The sequence below is a fragment of the Theobroma cacao genome, chromosome 3 (genome assembly GCF_053813885.1).
Source record: "Theobroma cacao isolate CCN51 chromosome 3, ASM5381388v1, whole genome shotgun sequence".
In the NCBI taxonomy this organism is placed as follows: domain Eukaryota; kingdom Viridiplantae; phylum Streptophyta; class Magnoliopsida; order Malvales; family Malvaceae; genus Theobroma; species Theobroma cacao.
In genome coordinates this window covers 46,349,111-46,366,049 of record NC_142641.1, presented here as the reverse complement: position 1 = coordinate 46,366,049, position 16,939 = coordinate 46,349,111, and the positions used below count along the sequence as shown (strand labels likewise).

Below are 16,939 nucleotides of genomic sequence, written 5' to 3'. Positions count from 1 at the left end.
TCGAGTTTTAACATGGTTCCGAATTGAATCTTGCTTTCTGCCAATAAATAATTGGTGGATGTTGAAGGATTTAAGATGGAAGTTTGCCTTCATGGCTGACAAAGAATTGTCTAATCCAGCCATTGGAATTCAGAGGAAAAAAGAATGGATGTCCAAATCTTCTATTATGTCATTGTACTCGAATTTTCTTTTTCGATGTGTTTGTATTAATTGGTAGGTTATTAGTGATTAAAACAACATTTGGCAAACGAAGAGTGACTGGAGGCAGGGGAGTTGATGGAATTTCGATTCTCTCTTCGTGGAATTTCAACGAGCATAGGCCGTCATCCATGATGCTTGCTTAAAGAGTTCCGTATTGGATAATGGATTCTAAACATAAGATTAACACAGCATCGCACCCAAACATAAGATAACCACAAATGATTCAATTTCATTTCTTCAACTATCATATCAAGTTTGTATTACAAAAAAAAAAAAAGAAAAGCAAAAACAACCGCAGATAACGTAATTCGCTGGCCCAATAAAAACTCCAATAGTATCTTACAGAGCCCCTGAAAATTGGCAGACAAAAAACACAAGGGGCTCTGCTTGGGACTCCCGGCCGGGAAACAAAACCTCCATTGGATTGTCACCAGGAAAGGAATGGCATTATGATTAGTTTGTTTAGTGAAAACGACGTTTGTTAGCGCACTGGTTCATCATCACTAAGAGGTGACAAAGCCCATTTTACCTGTAACATGTGAGAAACAAAATTGAAGGGGGTCTTTTCCATTCCTTTGGAGCATCCGACTGCCGTGCACCCTTAATACATTTATATCCACCGCCTGCTACCATTACCATATCTTTTGTGTAAAATTGTTATAATTTAAAGGTATTGTGTTTGTATCCTTTCTCTGTTCTCTTCCCACCACTGCTTTGCATTTACTTCCCCAAATCTCTCGCGGCTGCAAAAAATCACAATGCAAAGGATCAGAGCTGTTGTCTAGATGCTTGGTACAAGGTTTTTTCCAGAAAGAACCTCCTGCCTGCCTGACTCTGTGTTTCAAGTATTCTTAATCTATGTTGGGCAGAGAGTACCACTGATGTAAAATGAATGTGAATTTCATTACCTGAATCTGACACGCCGGAGCTCCCTGGTGCCATCAGCCAACTGTCTGATGGTAATGTATACCCCGGGCTCATCTTGTTCAACCCATTCCGCCTCCATTTCACTGGCATTGCTGACAGAAACAGAAGGCTCATCTCTAGATGAGGTTGTCGTCCGTGAAGCATCAAAAGATGCCTCACCTCTCGGGCCACCTGCACCGTAAGCACTTGGCCCAGCACTGTAATGTTGGGTCCCACCTTGGTCCATATTCTCTGATGGGAAGTAGCCTTTACTTCCAGAGGGTTTATAGTTGTATCTTGGTGTCCAATGAGGCATGGGACTTTCCATTGCTGATCCCATCCTTGAGTAAGAAGAATCTCTCTGCATCTGAAGTGTATAAGTTATGTTGTTAGTAATTTGAACTTGGAATAAATTAGAAGGTCCATTAGGTCAGGAAGCAAAGAGAAAAGAATATGCTTTCATGCCATTTTTAACTGCTAAGAAGTTACTTTTCTTGTGATGAAGTCTAATGTCAATGACATCAGGAAGACAGAATGAAGATAATGGAAATTTGACAAACAGTATGTTCTTGCCGACTAATTCAAGGGCTCACAAAGGCAAAGCAAGTTCATCAAAAAACAAAATGTCTGAAAAGCGAGGTACTACGTGGTTTACCTCATCCTCAGACCTTGGGGGAGTATGTAATGCCTGACGATTAAATCTCTGCACGTTGTAGAGCTCCATGATCCTATCATAATTCTCACCCCACCATCGCTGTGCTTGCCACTTGTTGAACATCTCCCGGCTTCAAAATTAATGCCTAAGTAACGTCAGTTTCCATATATATTTGCTGAATTAAGTTCCAGAACCAAGAAATCTCAATATAATCAGGGCAATTTAGGTTTGCAGAAAAGTCCATTTTCTTTCATGTCTGAGGAACAAAGCTGAATGGACTTTTGGTAGGTCCAACGAATTGCATGACAGGTTGAATCACAGAATGGTAGAAAGGACTAATCAATGGACAATGAGAGATTTCTAGTCTAGCTGGAGAAAAGATACCAATCAAGATAGTCATCCCCAGACTATTAGAATAGTGTGTCCCATGTACTATATGTAATGAAGTAGAAATATCATGGCAGGCATGTGAAGGCTAAGAGTGACATGTCTATTTGGAGTCCCAATTATGGAAGGATGTCAGATATTAAAATTCAAGATTATACCCAGATTTTGACTGAGATGAAAGTACATTCTGGTTACGGATAGTTGACGGCATACCTGAAGCGAATTCGTTTGAGATCATTTCCTCCATTAGGCAGAGACACGAATGTGATATGAACCCCAGGTTCCACTTGTGCCATCCATTCCTTGGGCTCATCCTCATCTTCTAGCACCAGATCCTGGGCAAACATAGAGTCCATTCCACCAGGGGTTCTGTCACCACTGAATACCCCCGTAAATCTTGAGTCTGATCTTCCTGGATGATGACTGGCACTCGTGAAGTCCCATGCAGGTGTTGAGCTAGAGCTTCCGCCCATGTACGGGTATGGAACCCCTTCTGAAGCAGCATCAAAATCTGGATAAGGTCGATGTCCTTTCTTGTAGCTGCTGGAGCCCGTGCATGGCTTGCATTGCTTATAAGCGCCAGAAAATTTCAATGCCATATCCTTGATCTGTACAATATCAGAATTTAAGTTATTAACAAGCACAAAAAAAAAAAAAAAAGCTATAACAGTGTTCATTGAAATGCTTGACTTCCACAAGTTCAAGTCCATGGTGTAGACTTAATGTTGGAAAATACAGAGAATTCAAGAAAGAAAGATATGTCATTAAGGTTGACAAAAATAAAAATTCATTCCCAAAGTTCTTGTAGCTCATAATGTGAGAGATTCAGCGAAAAATTGCACTGATGATCGAACTCCGTCTTTAGCCTAACAGTTAAGCCATATTTCTTCTACCATTAAAGAGATGTTCAATGTTCTAACAAACATCATATACTTAGAATAGAACAATTCTGTATGTTGTCTTCACATCCTTTCTAGTTGAAGTCCATATTTCTACTGATTTCTCCAACTCACTACATCATGTACCCAAGTGTTTTGCTCAATATCCCAGAACAAGATATGATTTGCGTTTGACAGCTTAGTGGTCTACAGATTGTTCTCAATTATCACTTTCTTAAATGGTACATCTTTTTCTGGCCAAGTTTCAATTCTACTGTTAGAGAACATAGCTTATGGTGCATAACAGACTTGCATAAGCTCCAGAATTATGTTACAAAGAAAACACCAGAAAATGGAACTGGTCTGTTTCAGTCATAGCCATCACTCCCAAAGCTAACCCGCACAGTAGACCCTGACAGAAAATATAGAAAAGGCAGAAACTACACCACAAAAGCGGATCCTCGAACTGTGAATATCATTGGGAAACTACTACAGTCAACGCTGTTGGTCTTAAAACAGAGTCAGAAATGATCAAATGTACTTTCCTGCTACCCACCTGAGAGCTGTTCTGGCTGTCAATTAATCTGATTTCACCGCCCATTAGCACGCAATAGATTTTCCTTTTCTTTTTTCCACATTCCTACTTTTTCAAACAAGGTGGATCGACAAGAATTCAATGGTGGGTCAGGCCCAGGACACTTGGCTGTCTTTTCTTAATATACAAGTTGTCTTTTCTAAAGATATCCGCTTCACTGCTTATTGCACGAATATTTGTTCTCGTCTCTCAAATTTTGTCCTGGAAATACCATATGCTACTACTATTCTATTCTTTAGGACATTTGACCAGGTTAACTTTATATTAAAACCCATCCTACTTCAGAAAAATAAACTTAATCAACATCCAAAAATAGTCATGAGAAGAATCAAGAGTTTCTGCTAGTGGAAGTAGTGAAGATTATGGCCAGGATTCCTGGAAGTGATTCTATCCGAATTCCGAAATAAACCCAGAGAATATCTAGCCCACTGGAAGGAAAGTTGTTGTCTGCACATGCCTAAGACTCCTAGGTCGTAGAGGGCGTCATAAGAAGAAGATTTAAGATTTGCAGGAGCCGAGTAACGGGGATTTGCCTCTAGCGGGATTCTTTGTTGGTCTGAATCACCCAAACATCCAGCAGATAACAGCAGCCTAGAGCGGCCTAGGCTCAAATCCCCATCCCGTCTACAGTGTACTACAATATAAACTGAACCAAGAGCCACAGGATTATCACTCAAAAAAAGGTTACCAACTTACCCAACATAGTGAAAAAAACCCTCTTGGCCCGTTGGATTCTTCCAGGATGTAGCATCGCATTGCCCACGGTTTCATGGCATCCTAAGACTTAACCATTAATGGTGCTAGCTTTTGAGTAAAGAGATATCAAAATTTGTACCAAATGCAGCGTATTCATTCTTCCTATGGAGGAGTATTGTTTTGAGGATCACATGAATCCCGCTCATTGCTGGCTGATTCACTGACGTTTATTTTCTTTTCTGCACCCGCCGCCCAGGAAAGCAGAAGGTGAAATGCTTTGAGCTAGGAATATTTTGGGTCTCTTTTTCTTCTCGTACAATCCTCAAAAAAGAAAGAATCCAAAACAAATCTATGTGGAGTCTATGAGAATGAGAGGGATAACACTGTTGAAATACAAAATAGACTGCCCCCTTGGCCTTGTTTGTAGGATTTCATTGAAAACCCCACGTGAAGAAAAAAAATCTAAAGATGGAGCTGCTGCACAAAGCAACATCCTACACCGCATCACATGCAAGTCCCCCCGACAGCTCTCCACTATTAGAATAAGATCAAAATTATAATAGTACATGAATAAACGTGAAAGAAAGATGCCAAAAGGGGGAAGGTGGTCCCAAGGAGATCAGAGGGCTAATTGGGGTTACGATTTTGTTCGTTTTCACAAACAAGGGCCAATGTAGAAAAAGAAACCAAAAAAGCAAAGCCAAAGATTGAATGAATGGAGCTCAAGGGTGAAGAGAGAGAGAGAGATGCGGTAAGGATTAAGGAAGAGGTAGAAGTAGAACCTGCGCCGTCAGGCTTTTGACGGCTTCTTTTGTACTAGGCGTGCCACTTCCACGCGCTCCTTCTACTTCTTCCCCTCCATCCGCCATTTGCTTGGTGCACGCTATGCACGTAAACATTTTCTTTTGTTGTTCTCTCTTTGCTTTTGTTTTTCCTTTTTGCTACTGTCTTATCCCTGCAGCACATAAACAAAGATTCAAACAAAACTACTGATTTCATTCAACAAATCCAAATTGCAACAACTTGATTACCAGTAGTAGGATTCTATTTTTTTTACTTTTGGGTTTTGAACTTACAATGAGACCCATGAGAAGTGCATTTTCTATGAGGGTAATGATGGTCAATTGAAACAGACAATGGAACATTCTTTCATTCAGTGGTGCAGGGCAGACATCCTTGGATGGGGAGGGGGGGGTCTCTGTTCTTAGGAGATTTTGTTGCAATAAAATAATAGAGACATCCCCTTTCAGATAAACCAAGTGGAGCCAATTCCAGCATGTTTGGCACCAAAGAAAAACAAAATTGAAAGAAATCCAAAAAAGAAAATGTCCAAGGAGTGTGAATGTTGCATCAGCGTCACCCCTCTTATGAATGGAGTCCTTTGAGAAAGACAAAAAGGAAAGAGAAGAAAAAGAAAAAGAGCTCGGGATCAGAGAAGACCCCAACCCCAACAAAGAAAAAAAAAGTACTTGCTAGATTAAAAAATAAGCAGTCAATTATTGAGAGAAAACAAAGGAAAAACATAACGGGACATTCCCAATTGGAAAGTTGCCTAATTGGACAGTGACCAAGTCTGGAATCTATGCTTTGCTTTAACGTAACCAACAAAGATTCAAAACAAACTGTGGTCTGTTCAAGCAAGCCGAGGTTTCTGACAAAACCAAATTTTATTTTGAAAACCAACAAAATGAAAACAAATCGGATCGAATATATATATATATATATATATATATATATATATATTTATAAAGCGACTGTATAGAGAAACATTGGAGCAGAAGAGTAGTCTTCTTTTCTTTTTTGGTGGGGGGCTGACGGATGGATGGATGGATGGATGGACCAATCTATTTTTATCGAAGAAGAAGAAAAAGATGAGGGGCCTATTTCAAGTGTCGAGAAATGAATAGACAAAGAGACAAGAGAATATTGAGACAGAGCAAGCAAGTGTGGACATTGAGATTTGTTTCAGTTGAAAGCTTGAAAACTACTGTTGGCATCATTTATTGTTCGAAAACGACTTACCCCAATGCCCCAAATGCTTCTCCCTTCTTAGCTGTCTTTCTTTATATCTCTAACTTAATCTCTCTCTCTCATTCCATTTCCTCTGCTCTTCTCGACTCTGCTCTGCTTTTTTCACTGGCTTCAAATTAAACTGCGGTTTCCATTCACATAAACACCTACTCAGAATCATCAGCTTTAATAAAGGTAAAGCAAAACGTTAAAGTAATGCTCTGTTTGGTTGCTGAGAAAGCAAAGAAAAAGAAAAACTTACTTACCCGAGTCAACTTTCAATAACCCAGTAAAGCTTTGAACTTCTTAAGATTGAATGAAGAAATTTCACTCCTTTCTTTTTGAAGCTTGAAGCTTTGAAAACAGAGCGTTAACAGAGAGGGAAAACGAAAAATACAAAAGCTTGAATTTCGCTTGAGAATATCAGCTGAAAAATCTTGAGAAGAAGGAAATTTTGATACTCCTGGGTGAAACAGAAAACGGACAACGGACAACGGACAACAGACAACAATATCTCGGATGGACAAAAATGCCGGCGATATATCGGCCGAGAATCCGATGATGTTCCCAGAAACGGAAAGTTTGTATACGGAAGCCCGGGATTTCCGTTTCAGCCCGAAATAGCAAAAGAAATTTCGGACTAAAGACAAGGAGACGAAAACAAATCGAGGCACAGGTATTTATATATAGGCTCTACGTCTATAGAAGAGAAGGGGATGACGGCATCAGGGGATTCCGCCGTTAAGTAACGGAGGAAGGTGCTAAAACGAAAATTTTGCGATTATTTTTAAGAAGCGAGGAACCGTTAGGAGAAGGGGAGGGAAGGGGAGAGGGGGGATCTTTTAGAGGGAAGAAACCGGTCCAGGTCGGAGAGGACATGGGGGGCCCACGTGTTTTTGCTGATGCAAGAAAGGGCCGGGATCTCTTACGTGTACCGGAAGTAGGGTACGTGGCGGGTAATGGTTGGGTGTGATTCCAACGAGGACACTCGATGGCTGGGATTTCATCATCACAGTTTTGACTGCTGCTGATGATGAGTGATGCGTGATGAACCATCCCATCATTGGTCTATCATAAGAGTATTTCCACAGATTACAATCTTTTGATTCACAATGCGTGAAGCACCGTATTAAGTATCTATTTACTTATTGTTTTTTTCTTTATATTTAATAATTTTTTATTTTAAATTACACCTACTTGAACTCTTAATCATAAGAAAAAGAGTTAATAATCATGAAATTTAATATCAATTAACATGTTTTACCAACATGACTTATATCCTGACAAATAATGTTAAATGAGTTATATGATTATTTCATCAAATAACGTAATATGAACAAAAATAAATTTGATGATTATTAATATTTTTCATTAAGATTAAAAATTGATGCCAATACAAATCCAAAGATGATAACTTATTTAGTTATTATAAAAAAATAAAAATCAAATTATATTAATGGATATAATTTTATGAATTTTTTAATAATTTAAACATAATTTATACATAGTGCAAACTTTTTAATAATTATAATTTTTTAGATACATCTACCAAGATATCTTAATGAAAAAGCCAATCATGATTCAATTATACTCTAGTCATGACTCATAATAAGTGTAAAAAAAAATATGTATAGGTTATATTAGGTGTTACATTATATAATTATGAATGGAAGCAACCTAATAAATAATAATGGGTCTTAGTTCTTTAATGTATTTGCAAAATGTATAACCGTGAAAGTACGGACACGTTTTTAAAAGAAGACTGGTGTATACTAGTAATCAGTTTGTTAAAGTTGAAAGAAAGTAAAACCAAAATTTCATATTCAACTTAATTATATATTTGTAATATATATAGTATAAGTTGAAGGTAGAATTTGACTCATTTTTCTTTTATGTGATTAATTAATTATAAATTTATCAAACCGTTGTCGTGTTAGACACTAGCTAAAAAATGAAGTACGATATTTAAAAAAAAAATCATCAAATTTTTTTATTTCATTAATTTTCATAAATTAATGATGATGAAAACACGACGTTTTTTTATCTCATCCCTACTTTCATTTATTCTCCACGTGCATGTGTGTAAATAATTATTGATCGATAATATATGTATTTATTTATAATTAATGTTTCATTTTTTGAAATAAGTATACGTTGTATTATGAACAATTTTGAAATTAAATATTTATATAAAAATCATAAATTAGAGTCAAAATGCTTTGAATTTTAGTTATAGGTAGCTAATATATACAAGAACAAGAATGTCAAATTTACCTTTAAGAGATTATTGTCATTAAAGAGGATATCATAGCAATGATTTTTATCATCTTTAAAAAAAAAAAAAAAGGATTTTTATTAATCAAAGGATGATGCCTCCCACTTGCAAACTATCTCTTTCCCTGGCCTCCCCTTAAGGCGTAAACAAAGAATAAAAAGCAATGAGAAAAAAGGAAAAGAAGGGGACGCCATTTTAAGTGAAATTGAGTTATTCAATTTTGCCAAATCTCTTTTTGAGGATCCTTTCCCCTTTTACAACCCAAACAACAGATTTTAAAAGTGGATATTCTAATATTCTCCTATGCCAGGCTTGGATGTTGTTGCCAATCAAATCTACTAGAAAATTGGTCGGAAATGGAGACTCCTGGCTGGATTTTCTTGACCAATGATTTGATAATACCTAATAATGTTTAGACTTCTAAGAGGAAAGATTTACAAAAAAAAAAAAAAAGAATTTCCTTTGCTTTTTTCTTTTTTTCATAGGAATATGTAGGATTATTTAGGACAATGAAAACCTTTTGCTGAAAAGTGATGGTAAAAAAGTTTACAACCCATCTAGGTTAGAATCATTGGGGGGGTTGGTTTGTGTTAAGTTTAGGCCTAGTAGCTAGGTGGTGCACATGCAAACCTTTGAAAAGCCAAATTAATTTAATCAAATGAATGTTTAATTTCGAATGTTTAGCTTGGGTTGGGTATGGGGTGAACCTGCATACCCTGTTGCATAGAGTAGGACGTTTTAAGCAGGCCAAGTACATTCAATCAGAATGTGCAGGGGGGCAGGGTCTCACACCAGGTTATGTATTATATTATGGGATTCTAGTAATTTATTATTATTATTATTATTATAGAGGAAAGAAGGGGTTTCAGAGTGCATGCATGGTCCAATCAGACTGAAGGGAAGAGGTACATGGATGCACCGGAGGTGAAGGAATCACTACTGTTACAAATCCAAATTGGAATATAGGAAGATCTCCGATCTTGTCAAGAAAACATAACAAAAAGGATCGTAAGAAACGCGAAATAAATTTAAAAGAAAGAAGAGAAAAGGACCCTTTGGTTTGGGTTGATGCTTATTTGTCTCACTTGTCTGAGCAATGGCCACGGCCTGCAGCTCAAGAAACCTTCCCCGCCCTCCTCCTTCCCTTAATGTTCAGAGATTATTGTACTTCAAGTAGACATTTGGTCACTGACTAAACCGGCCGTGACCGGTCACTAATCCTTTGGGAACTGTTTCGTTTTTTGTGGCACAGATATGGCAGAGCTTTTAACCCAGAGAAATGTTAACTGGCCATTGTCGGTTGTCAGCAATGGTTGCTATTTGCTGCTTTGGCATTATGGGCAAGGGGTGTGTGTATGTGTGGCTGCATCTGTGTGCTTTAACTTTAACCACACTGTCTTTGTCCTTAGCTTTATTCCTGGGGCTAACCTGTCTTTAAGCAAAGAATGCTTGGAATAGAGGGACAACAAAACAACTCAACGCAAATCTCTTTCTCCTCAAGACTGCCAGGCAAGCAACAGTCTTCTTTTGAGGCTAGGCTCAATCTCTCTCTCCCCATCTTCTTTACTCTTTAATACGCATTCCCCCCCGTTAAGAGATGAGATGCCACATGGCAAGACATGGGCTGGTAAGCTTTTGGTTAAAGAGTTCTTACAAGATCTTCTTAAGCAAGAAAAGCATAGTCAAGGTCCAAAGCCACTCTCATTCCCTCCATATCCTCCCCCCCCTCCCCCTCCCTTCATCCCTCCCATTTGTTTGGTTTTGAAGCAATTTCAAAATACCATCCACAACTTTTAATTACAACTTTGTGATTTTTTCACGTCGCTCTTTATCTACTCTCTATGCATGTAAAGAAAGATATTCAATCTTGTTATATCTGTATGTTCATCATGTTCATGTAGCAGCAGAGGAAACCTTATTATTTCCTGATTTTGAACACCCATTTCGGATATTCAAACAGCAATGAGACCTGACAGCAAACTCAAAGCAGAATACACAAAAAAAACCCAAAGTTTGAGACGCAGTTTAGATATGATTCCAACTAATTAAATAGAGAAAACCCACCAATTGTTACTGTTTCTTGCATTTGAAAATATAGAAGAAGAGGAAGGGTATGGGTGGGAAATGGGGATGGGATGGGTCTCGTTTTAACGTTATGGATGTACTTTGAAAAGTGATTATAAAGCCATTCAGCGATCCATTCTAAAGTAGATCTAATCTATCTCAATCTCCCAACTCTTTCCCTATTTCCAATGTTTGATTACTTTGATTACACATGTTTCTTTTGATTTCTGGTTCCAGATCAAAAACATTTTCTTACCCCATGTTAAAAGCAGAGACCAACTTCACTGTTTTGGGTTTTAAACCGTAGACAAATCGTTTCTTTTTTCTTTAAAACGTCTTCCTGCACCTGATTCTGGCTTTGCATAAGTAGTTTATGGTACGAGGGCAGATCCTAGGAAGCTTGCTTCTTCATAGTCTTATTCATCTCCATTGCCAAGATTGCGTAATCTATCTTTAAAAAATGATGTCGTCTCTTTGAGATCCAAAAGGGGAAAACAAAAGAATTGGAAAGAATCAGTACAATCACTGATCTCCACCCTGGCAATCATTAGCTTGGCTTGTGTTGATTCGAAGCCCATACTCATATGGCCCATTAAAGTTGATCTTAGGTGGGAAAAAGGGCAGGGGCTAGGTTTCCCTGAGAACGGCAAGGAAAAGCTTCAAAGGGAATTGGAATTTCAAGCTGCCTGCATCTCTTTTAACAGGATTGCTCCAGAAAATGTTCCTTTATTTCAAATTTAATCAATGGAAGCTACAAAAGAAAGGCTATCGGTACTGTACTCTTCACTAAAAGAAGCCTTTTTTCATGCTTGGAGAAACAGAATTTCTGGGGGAATAATTTCAACCCTGCTGGTCTCATTTTGTACATTGGAAATTGTCCAGCAATTAACATTGAATTAGTAAAGCAATTATCTGGTAACGCAACAAAAAGTATTAGTGATATAGCTTTTTACTCATCATAAATTGAATTGGAGGCAAGCAACCTAGATTCTTTGATTTCTTTCTTGCAGGTTAGTGTCCATGGGCCGGATCAAGACAAGAAACATAGGACGCAAGGAAGAGGAATTTGGAGAAGAAGAAAAGACCCAATTATAACATATTACTATAAATAGATAAGCACCATGCAGCACAGATTTGGGTCAAGTTTAGAAGGCTGAGAGAGATTCTAAGCAGGCCTAGGATATTTTCCAAATAGAGGTAAAAAGAACAGTAGAACCAGGGGACCAGATTGCTGCATTCCTTTTAGCAGCCAGTCCACCTTTAAGATGCTCCTCCAAAGTACGAGAGCTAGCTCCATTCCAAAAATATATAGATTTCTGCACATTGGAATGTGAATTTTACAGGTTCAACTTCATCAAAAGTTTCTTTACTGTTTGAGAATAAAAAACATCAAGGTGAAAGTATCAGAGGCATAAGAACAGGAGTATGTACTATTTCTTACGTGATCCACCCCAAATCGATTGCCAAAAAACGGGCCAGTTCTTCTGAGCCTCGTTCCATCCTAAGAGCGAGCCTTCCCTCAATGGATCCCAACTAGAGGACACAATGCCATAACTCACCCCTAACAGGGCAGTCCCAAAGAAGAAGAAGGAAACAATGAAGGGCACCCATGTTGGGACATCAATTTTTAAAACAACCTTGAGATAGTAGAAGAATGGGAAAAACAGGAGCCCTATGAACAGTGGGACTCCAACTGAGAAACCCATTCTGCTGATCATCCTGTTGGTCACTATCTCCGGTATTACGCCTGCCTCTGGTTCAAACTCTTCTTCTTCTTCATCATCATCATCTTCTTCTTCTTTGACATCACCACTCTTTGACTTCTTTGTCTTCTTATTTTTCTTTGGTGGGGGTCCAAAGCCTCTTGGGCTGTTCAACGTGGCATATAGGGGTACCAAGTATAATGATCGAACTTGATTTCGGGGATGTTTTGTAACTGGAAATTGGCAAATTGTTATAATTGGAGAAACTAAGGATGATGGTTTTAAGGCTGTGGTTCCCGTAAATGAAGAGGATTCCATGGTTTTCTCCACTTTACGGCCGTCATTTATCTGTACATGTCTGCAAAGCTTACATACCAAAGTCGATTTCTCATTACCATGGTCAATCTGCGAAAAACGACATGCAAATTACATATCAGATTGATTACTATCAAACTGAAGAATATTTGGCAAACCCATGACTTCTAAGGACAGATGGAACTTAAGGATCTTGTTCACCATAAAACATCAATCCTGAACTGTACATGTTTTGTAGGCAACAACGGTGCTCAACCAGAATATACAAGGACTGAACCTGAGTCCAATTTGTTTTAGGTACAGAAAGCTCAAGCCAATAAGGTTTCATTAAGTTTCATTTACTCTGATAACATGCATACATAAAATATTCAACAAACCAATTGTGACTAGGGATGTTGTAGAACTTCAGCATGTATCATTTCAGGGGAAAAAAAGATGGGCATCATTGTAATCTAAATTACAGAAAAGGAAAAAAGGAAAAGAATAACACAGATCAGACATTATGAAGAAATCAGATGAAGCACAACAAACATTTTGTAAGGATTCTACTGAAAAACCTGACAGATTCATGAATGAATGAAAATGCAACCCAACTCTAGAGTCAAATCAAGACGAAAACGAGAGGCATTTTCTTGGTTAAACCTCATAATCAGCAAGGTTTTAAGTGGCAAACCAGTTCGGAAACAGAAAGTTTGATTGACAGCAAACATACCTTGTAAGAGCAGGACAAAGATGACAGTGCCACTCCTGCCATTCACTTCTGGCAGCTACTTCACTTTTCTGAAGTCCCTTCTGAAGTTCGTGCAGATAGCAAACCGCAAATGAGAAATCAAAACTACTACTAAATCCTATTAGGTTGTTGCTAAATTCAGAAACTCAACCCGACAGAGCCCCATCCAGAAACTCTTCTTACCAGTTACCAGACAGGCAAGAAGCGATAAGGTTGCGTTTTGCGTTTCCCTTCCTTTTTCGGCCAGTCCGATAAGGTTTTTTTACATGTGTGATTTTGCTTCGGATTGGTCATGAGCTTGGGCCTTCAAATATCAAAATTGCACGGATGACCTGGATTCAGCCCATGTTCAAGCCCATCAGTCATAGTTTGGGCTTTTTTATTGGGCTTCTGATAAAACCTTGACATAAGAAAAAATTACTTGAACTTAAATCGCGAACAATGATTAGTTTGTTAATAAGAAATTATCTCAGCATACAATGCAAAAATATAGAAAGGCATAGTTAAGGATGAGTATCGATCAATCAAAACCGATTAAATTCAGTTAATTCGGTCTAATTTTTCCTATTTCAAATTTAATCAGTTAGTTTGATTTATTTAACTATTTCAATTCACTTTTTATGTTAAAAAACGATCGAATCAATAAAATGTTCCTCTTTTCATGTAGGTCTACGGAGCAATCAGATAATATTAGTAATCAAGACTTCAAACTGTCCAGTCCAGGTAGAATTGTTCACGGAATTCAGAGTTACAAAGTCGTAACAGCTATTTCAGATGAACAAATTGAACAACGAACAAGGTACAACTTCATGTTTTTATCTGTTCTAGCTAAGCCTACACTTTTCAAAACAGAAACAGCTATGACGACAACAATAGTAGTACTATTTACCCAACAGTCGTTTTTCAACGCTCTGCTAATTACAGAAACCTTCCATAAGCCCGATTGTTTATCATCAATACCTGAAAATCACAGTTTAATACGGATTAGTTAAAAAAAAATTGAGTGGAAAATAAAAGATATTCGCACAAAAAATTTTAAAAAATTTCAAAAAAAAAAAAGGCACAAACACACACATACCTTTCAATTTTTTGGTGTCAAATTCATTTTCTTCACAATTACCAAATTACATGATCTAATCATACAATGGATCCCAATATAGGATGTTGTGTTGGATGCAATATTTTTTTTAAGAAGATTCATCACTCATGGAATTAATAATGAGAAAACGGATATGAGAAAGAGAACATCAATGATGAAAGTACCAGAAAATCCAGAGGGAATGTCTTTCAGAAGTAGTTCTAGCTTGGGATTCCAAATTGGGCGCGGAGATTGTCAATTCCTTTCTCAAAGGACTTTGAAAGCTCCGATATGGATGTTTTGCAAACTGACAGCAATACAAATGGGCGATAAATGATGAAAATTATCAGAATTCAAAGTGTAAAACGGAACATGTGACATGTCATTGACTTAACTACTTCTAGATCAGTGGGTTTTACATGAAATCTATAATTGAAGAATAAATTTGTATAATTCGGACTTGATGAATGATCCACTGACTCAAAAGCAACCTAACCAAAACCAGAAGCTGTAATTTCCAATCTGTTGCAAACTCTTCATTGGGTTCCCATATTCTGTAAAACCTTGTTTAAAATCTATTAAGGCTGTCATAAAGACTTGAAACACTTAAAGGGTTAAAGAGAAGTAGCATGAAAATACCACGAGAAGCTGTGGCTTGTGCATCTGCCATGAATTCTGCATATGTAGCCTGAACAAAGATTACAGTTTTAAAAAGAACAGATAAACGTCTTGGAATTGGAAAGGAGGTCAAGAACATTCTAAAACCGGATTAATTTCTGCTTTATGCAGAGTAGGAAGATTAACCTTCATTGCTTCTCGACTACCGTTGATCTTTTCTGACATCTTCTTGCATTCCCCTTCAGCTTCGTCCATTGCTTGCTGGCATGCTTGTGTCTGGATCTGTCAAAATAGGAATACAATAAACACTAATTCTTTCAAAATTTCCCTAATTGCATGAAAATAATCAAACAGAGCTGAGAGCGAGACCTTGAAACGCTTGTGGAGGCGAGAGTGAGAGGCTTCGAGATCCTTGAGAATCTCAGAGTGAGAGCGATCGATGAGGCTCCGCTTTATATCCTCCAATCGAGAAGACGCCAACTGCTTGAGATCGGAGATGGTGGTTAGGGTTTTGCGATCGGGCGGTGTTGATTGCAGATTGAAGAGAGCAGTAGAAGCCGAATTGGAATACGAAGCGTTAGCTATATTCCTCTTCCTGTTCTTGAAAATGGTTAATTCCTGCGGAGAATCGTTTTCCTCCGGAGCAGGAGAAGCCAGCGGCAACGGCGATCCTTGATTCCTTCTCTTCTGCATTTTCCCTTCGCGGCCAGACGATTTTGGTTTCAACTTCGATGGGTCTTCGAACCATTTTTGTGGTGGCGGGCTTTTATTATTTTAAAAAACTTGCGGTAAATTTTCAAATTTGTTGGGTCATGGACGCTGGGTGCTACCCGCTGTATGTGTCAACACGTGGAAAAAGCCTTTCTCATTTATGTCAGAATTTTTTTTCTTAATTCCGAAAATTTAGTAGTAGTACAAAATTAGTAAAGAAACTAAAAAACAGAAAAGTCTTTATTTTTTTTACATAATATTTTGTACGAAAATCCTTTACAAATATATATTAATTTCACTGTTTTCAGATATGTATGTATATATATATTTAAAATTAATGTAATAATAAAGTGGAAGCATAATACTTAAATCAAATATGATATAATATATGGAAATGTTATTACGTATCGTGTTAGAATATTGAATATTTAAATACATTAATTTATTTTTTATAAATTCATTTCAAGTTTACTAACTAAGTTAAAATTTACAAATCCCACAAGCTTTTTTCTTTCCTAAGGGACCTAGGCAGTGATAAAGTGGAAAGTGGAAACTTGGGAAACTTGCTTCATGATGGTTTTTTATAAGCCAAAAGAAAAACAGAAATAAAAGAGTAAAAATTAAGCAATGTTGTGACCCAGGCAATTGAGTTGCATCATGTTCTTTTTGAGAAATGAAACAGAGTGAGAAATTGATCAGAATAGATGCCAAAATATAATGGAATAATACTCCATGAGGATAGAGATAGCTGAAATCTGTTTTGAGAAAAAGTAATTGATATTAATTAATACTATTTTTTTTTCATTTAATTAATAATGTATAGAATTTATATATAAACTGTGCATTCATTGAATAACTGTACAAAATTATATTAAAGAATGATGAAAGATTTAAGGACTCAAAAGTTAAGCCTATCAAGAACTTAAAAATAGATGAAAATTGGATGAGAAGGTTTCTTAATTCCTTGTATTGCATTCAAATGTATTGATAAATCGAGGGGATAATATGAGGATACATGACAAGATAAATACTACGAGGTTTAAATACAAAAAGAGATAAAATCAAAGTATGATTTGAATTCAAACTTGCAATAATGTTCCAGGTAATTGCAGTTGAA

The 16,939-nt window shown here is 37.2% G+C and overlaps 3 protein-coding genes across 5 annotated transcripts; all 3 read right to left on the bottom strand.

Annotated features, from left to right (window-relative positions):
• Window positions 1-405: 405 nt before the first annotated feature.
• BRX (DZC (Disease resistance/zinc finger/chromosome condensation-like region) domain containing protein) lies at window positions 406-7,119 on the bottom strand. Its single transcript, XM_018117844.2, has 7 exons — window positions 6,595-7,119; window positions 6,341-6,470; window positions 5,101-5,273; window positions 2,363-2,757; window positions 1,763-1,892; window positions 1,110-1,474; window positions 406-944 (listed from the first exon to the last, which is right to left on the bottom strand). The coding sequence occupies exons 3-7, from the start codon at window positions 5,215-5,217 to the stop codon at window positions 866-868; spliced, it is 1,086 nt and encodes a 361-aa protein (XP_017973333.1). The 5' UTR covers window positions 5,218-5,273; window positions 6,341-6,470; window positions 6,595-7,119; the 3' UTR covers window positions 406-865.
• Window positions 7,120-11,613: 4,494 nt separating this feature from the next.
• Window positions 11,614-13,669, bottom strand: PAM68 (PAM68-like protein (DUF3464)). 3 transcript variants are annotated; one of them, XM_088804172.1, is made up of 3 exons: window positions 13,398-13,669; window positions 12,099-12,775; window positions 11,614-11,983 (listed from the first exon to the last, which is right to left on the bottom strand). In XM_088804172.1, coding segments are annotated over exons 1-3 (720 nt in total). In that variant the 5' UTR covers window positions 13,440-13,669; the 3' UTR covers window positions 11,614-11,982. The 3 variants fall into 3 exon arrangements, with proteins under 3 accessions (XP_088660298.1, XP_007040806.3, XP_088660297.1); XM_007040744.3 differs by having other exon boundaries at window positions 12,109-12,775; XM_088804171.1 differs by lacking the exon at window positions 11,614-11,983 and having other exon boundaries at window positions 11,989-12,775; window positions 13,398-13,668.
• A 421-nt stretch (window positions 13,670-14,090) lies between these two features.
• Window positions 14,091-15,832, bottom strand: LOC18606882 (uncharacterized). Its single transcript, XM_007040742.3, has 5 exons — window positions 15,481-15,832; window positions 15,298-15,393; window positions 15,133-15,181; window positions 14,679-14,800; window positions 14,091-14,375 (listed from the first exon to the last, which is right to left on the bottom strand). Exons 1-4 carry the CDS (start codon window positions 15,802-15,804, stop codon window positions 14,715-14,717), a joined length of 555 nt encoding a protein of 184 aa, XP_007040804.3. The 5' UTR covers window positions 15,805-15,832; the 3' UTR covers window positions 14,091-14,375; window positions 14,679-14,714.
• Window positions 15,833-16,939: the final 1,107 nt, after the last annotated feature.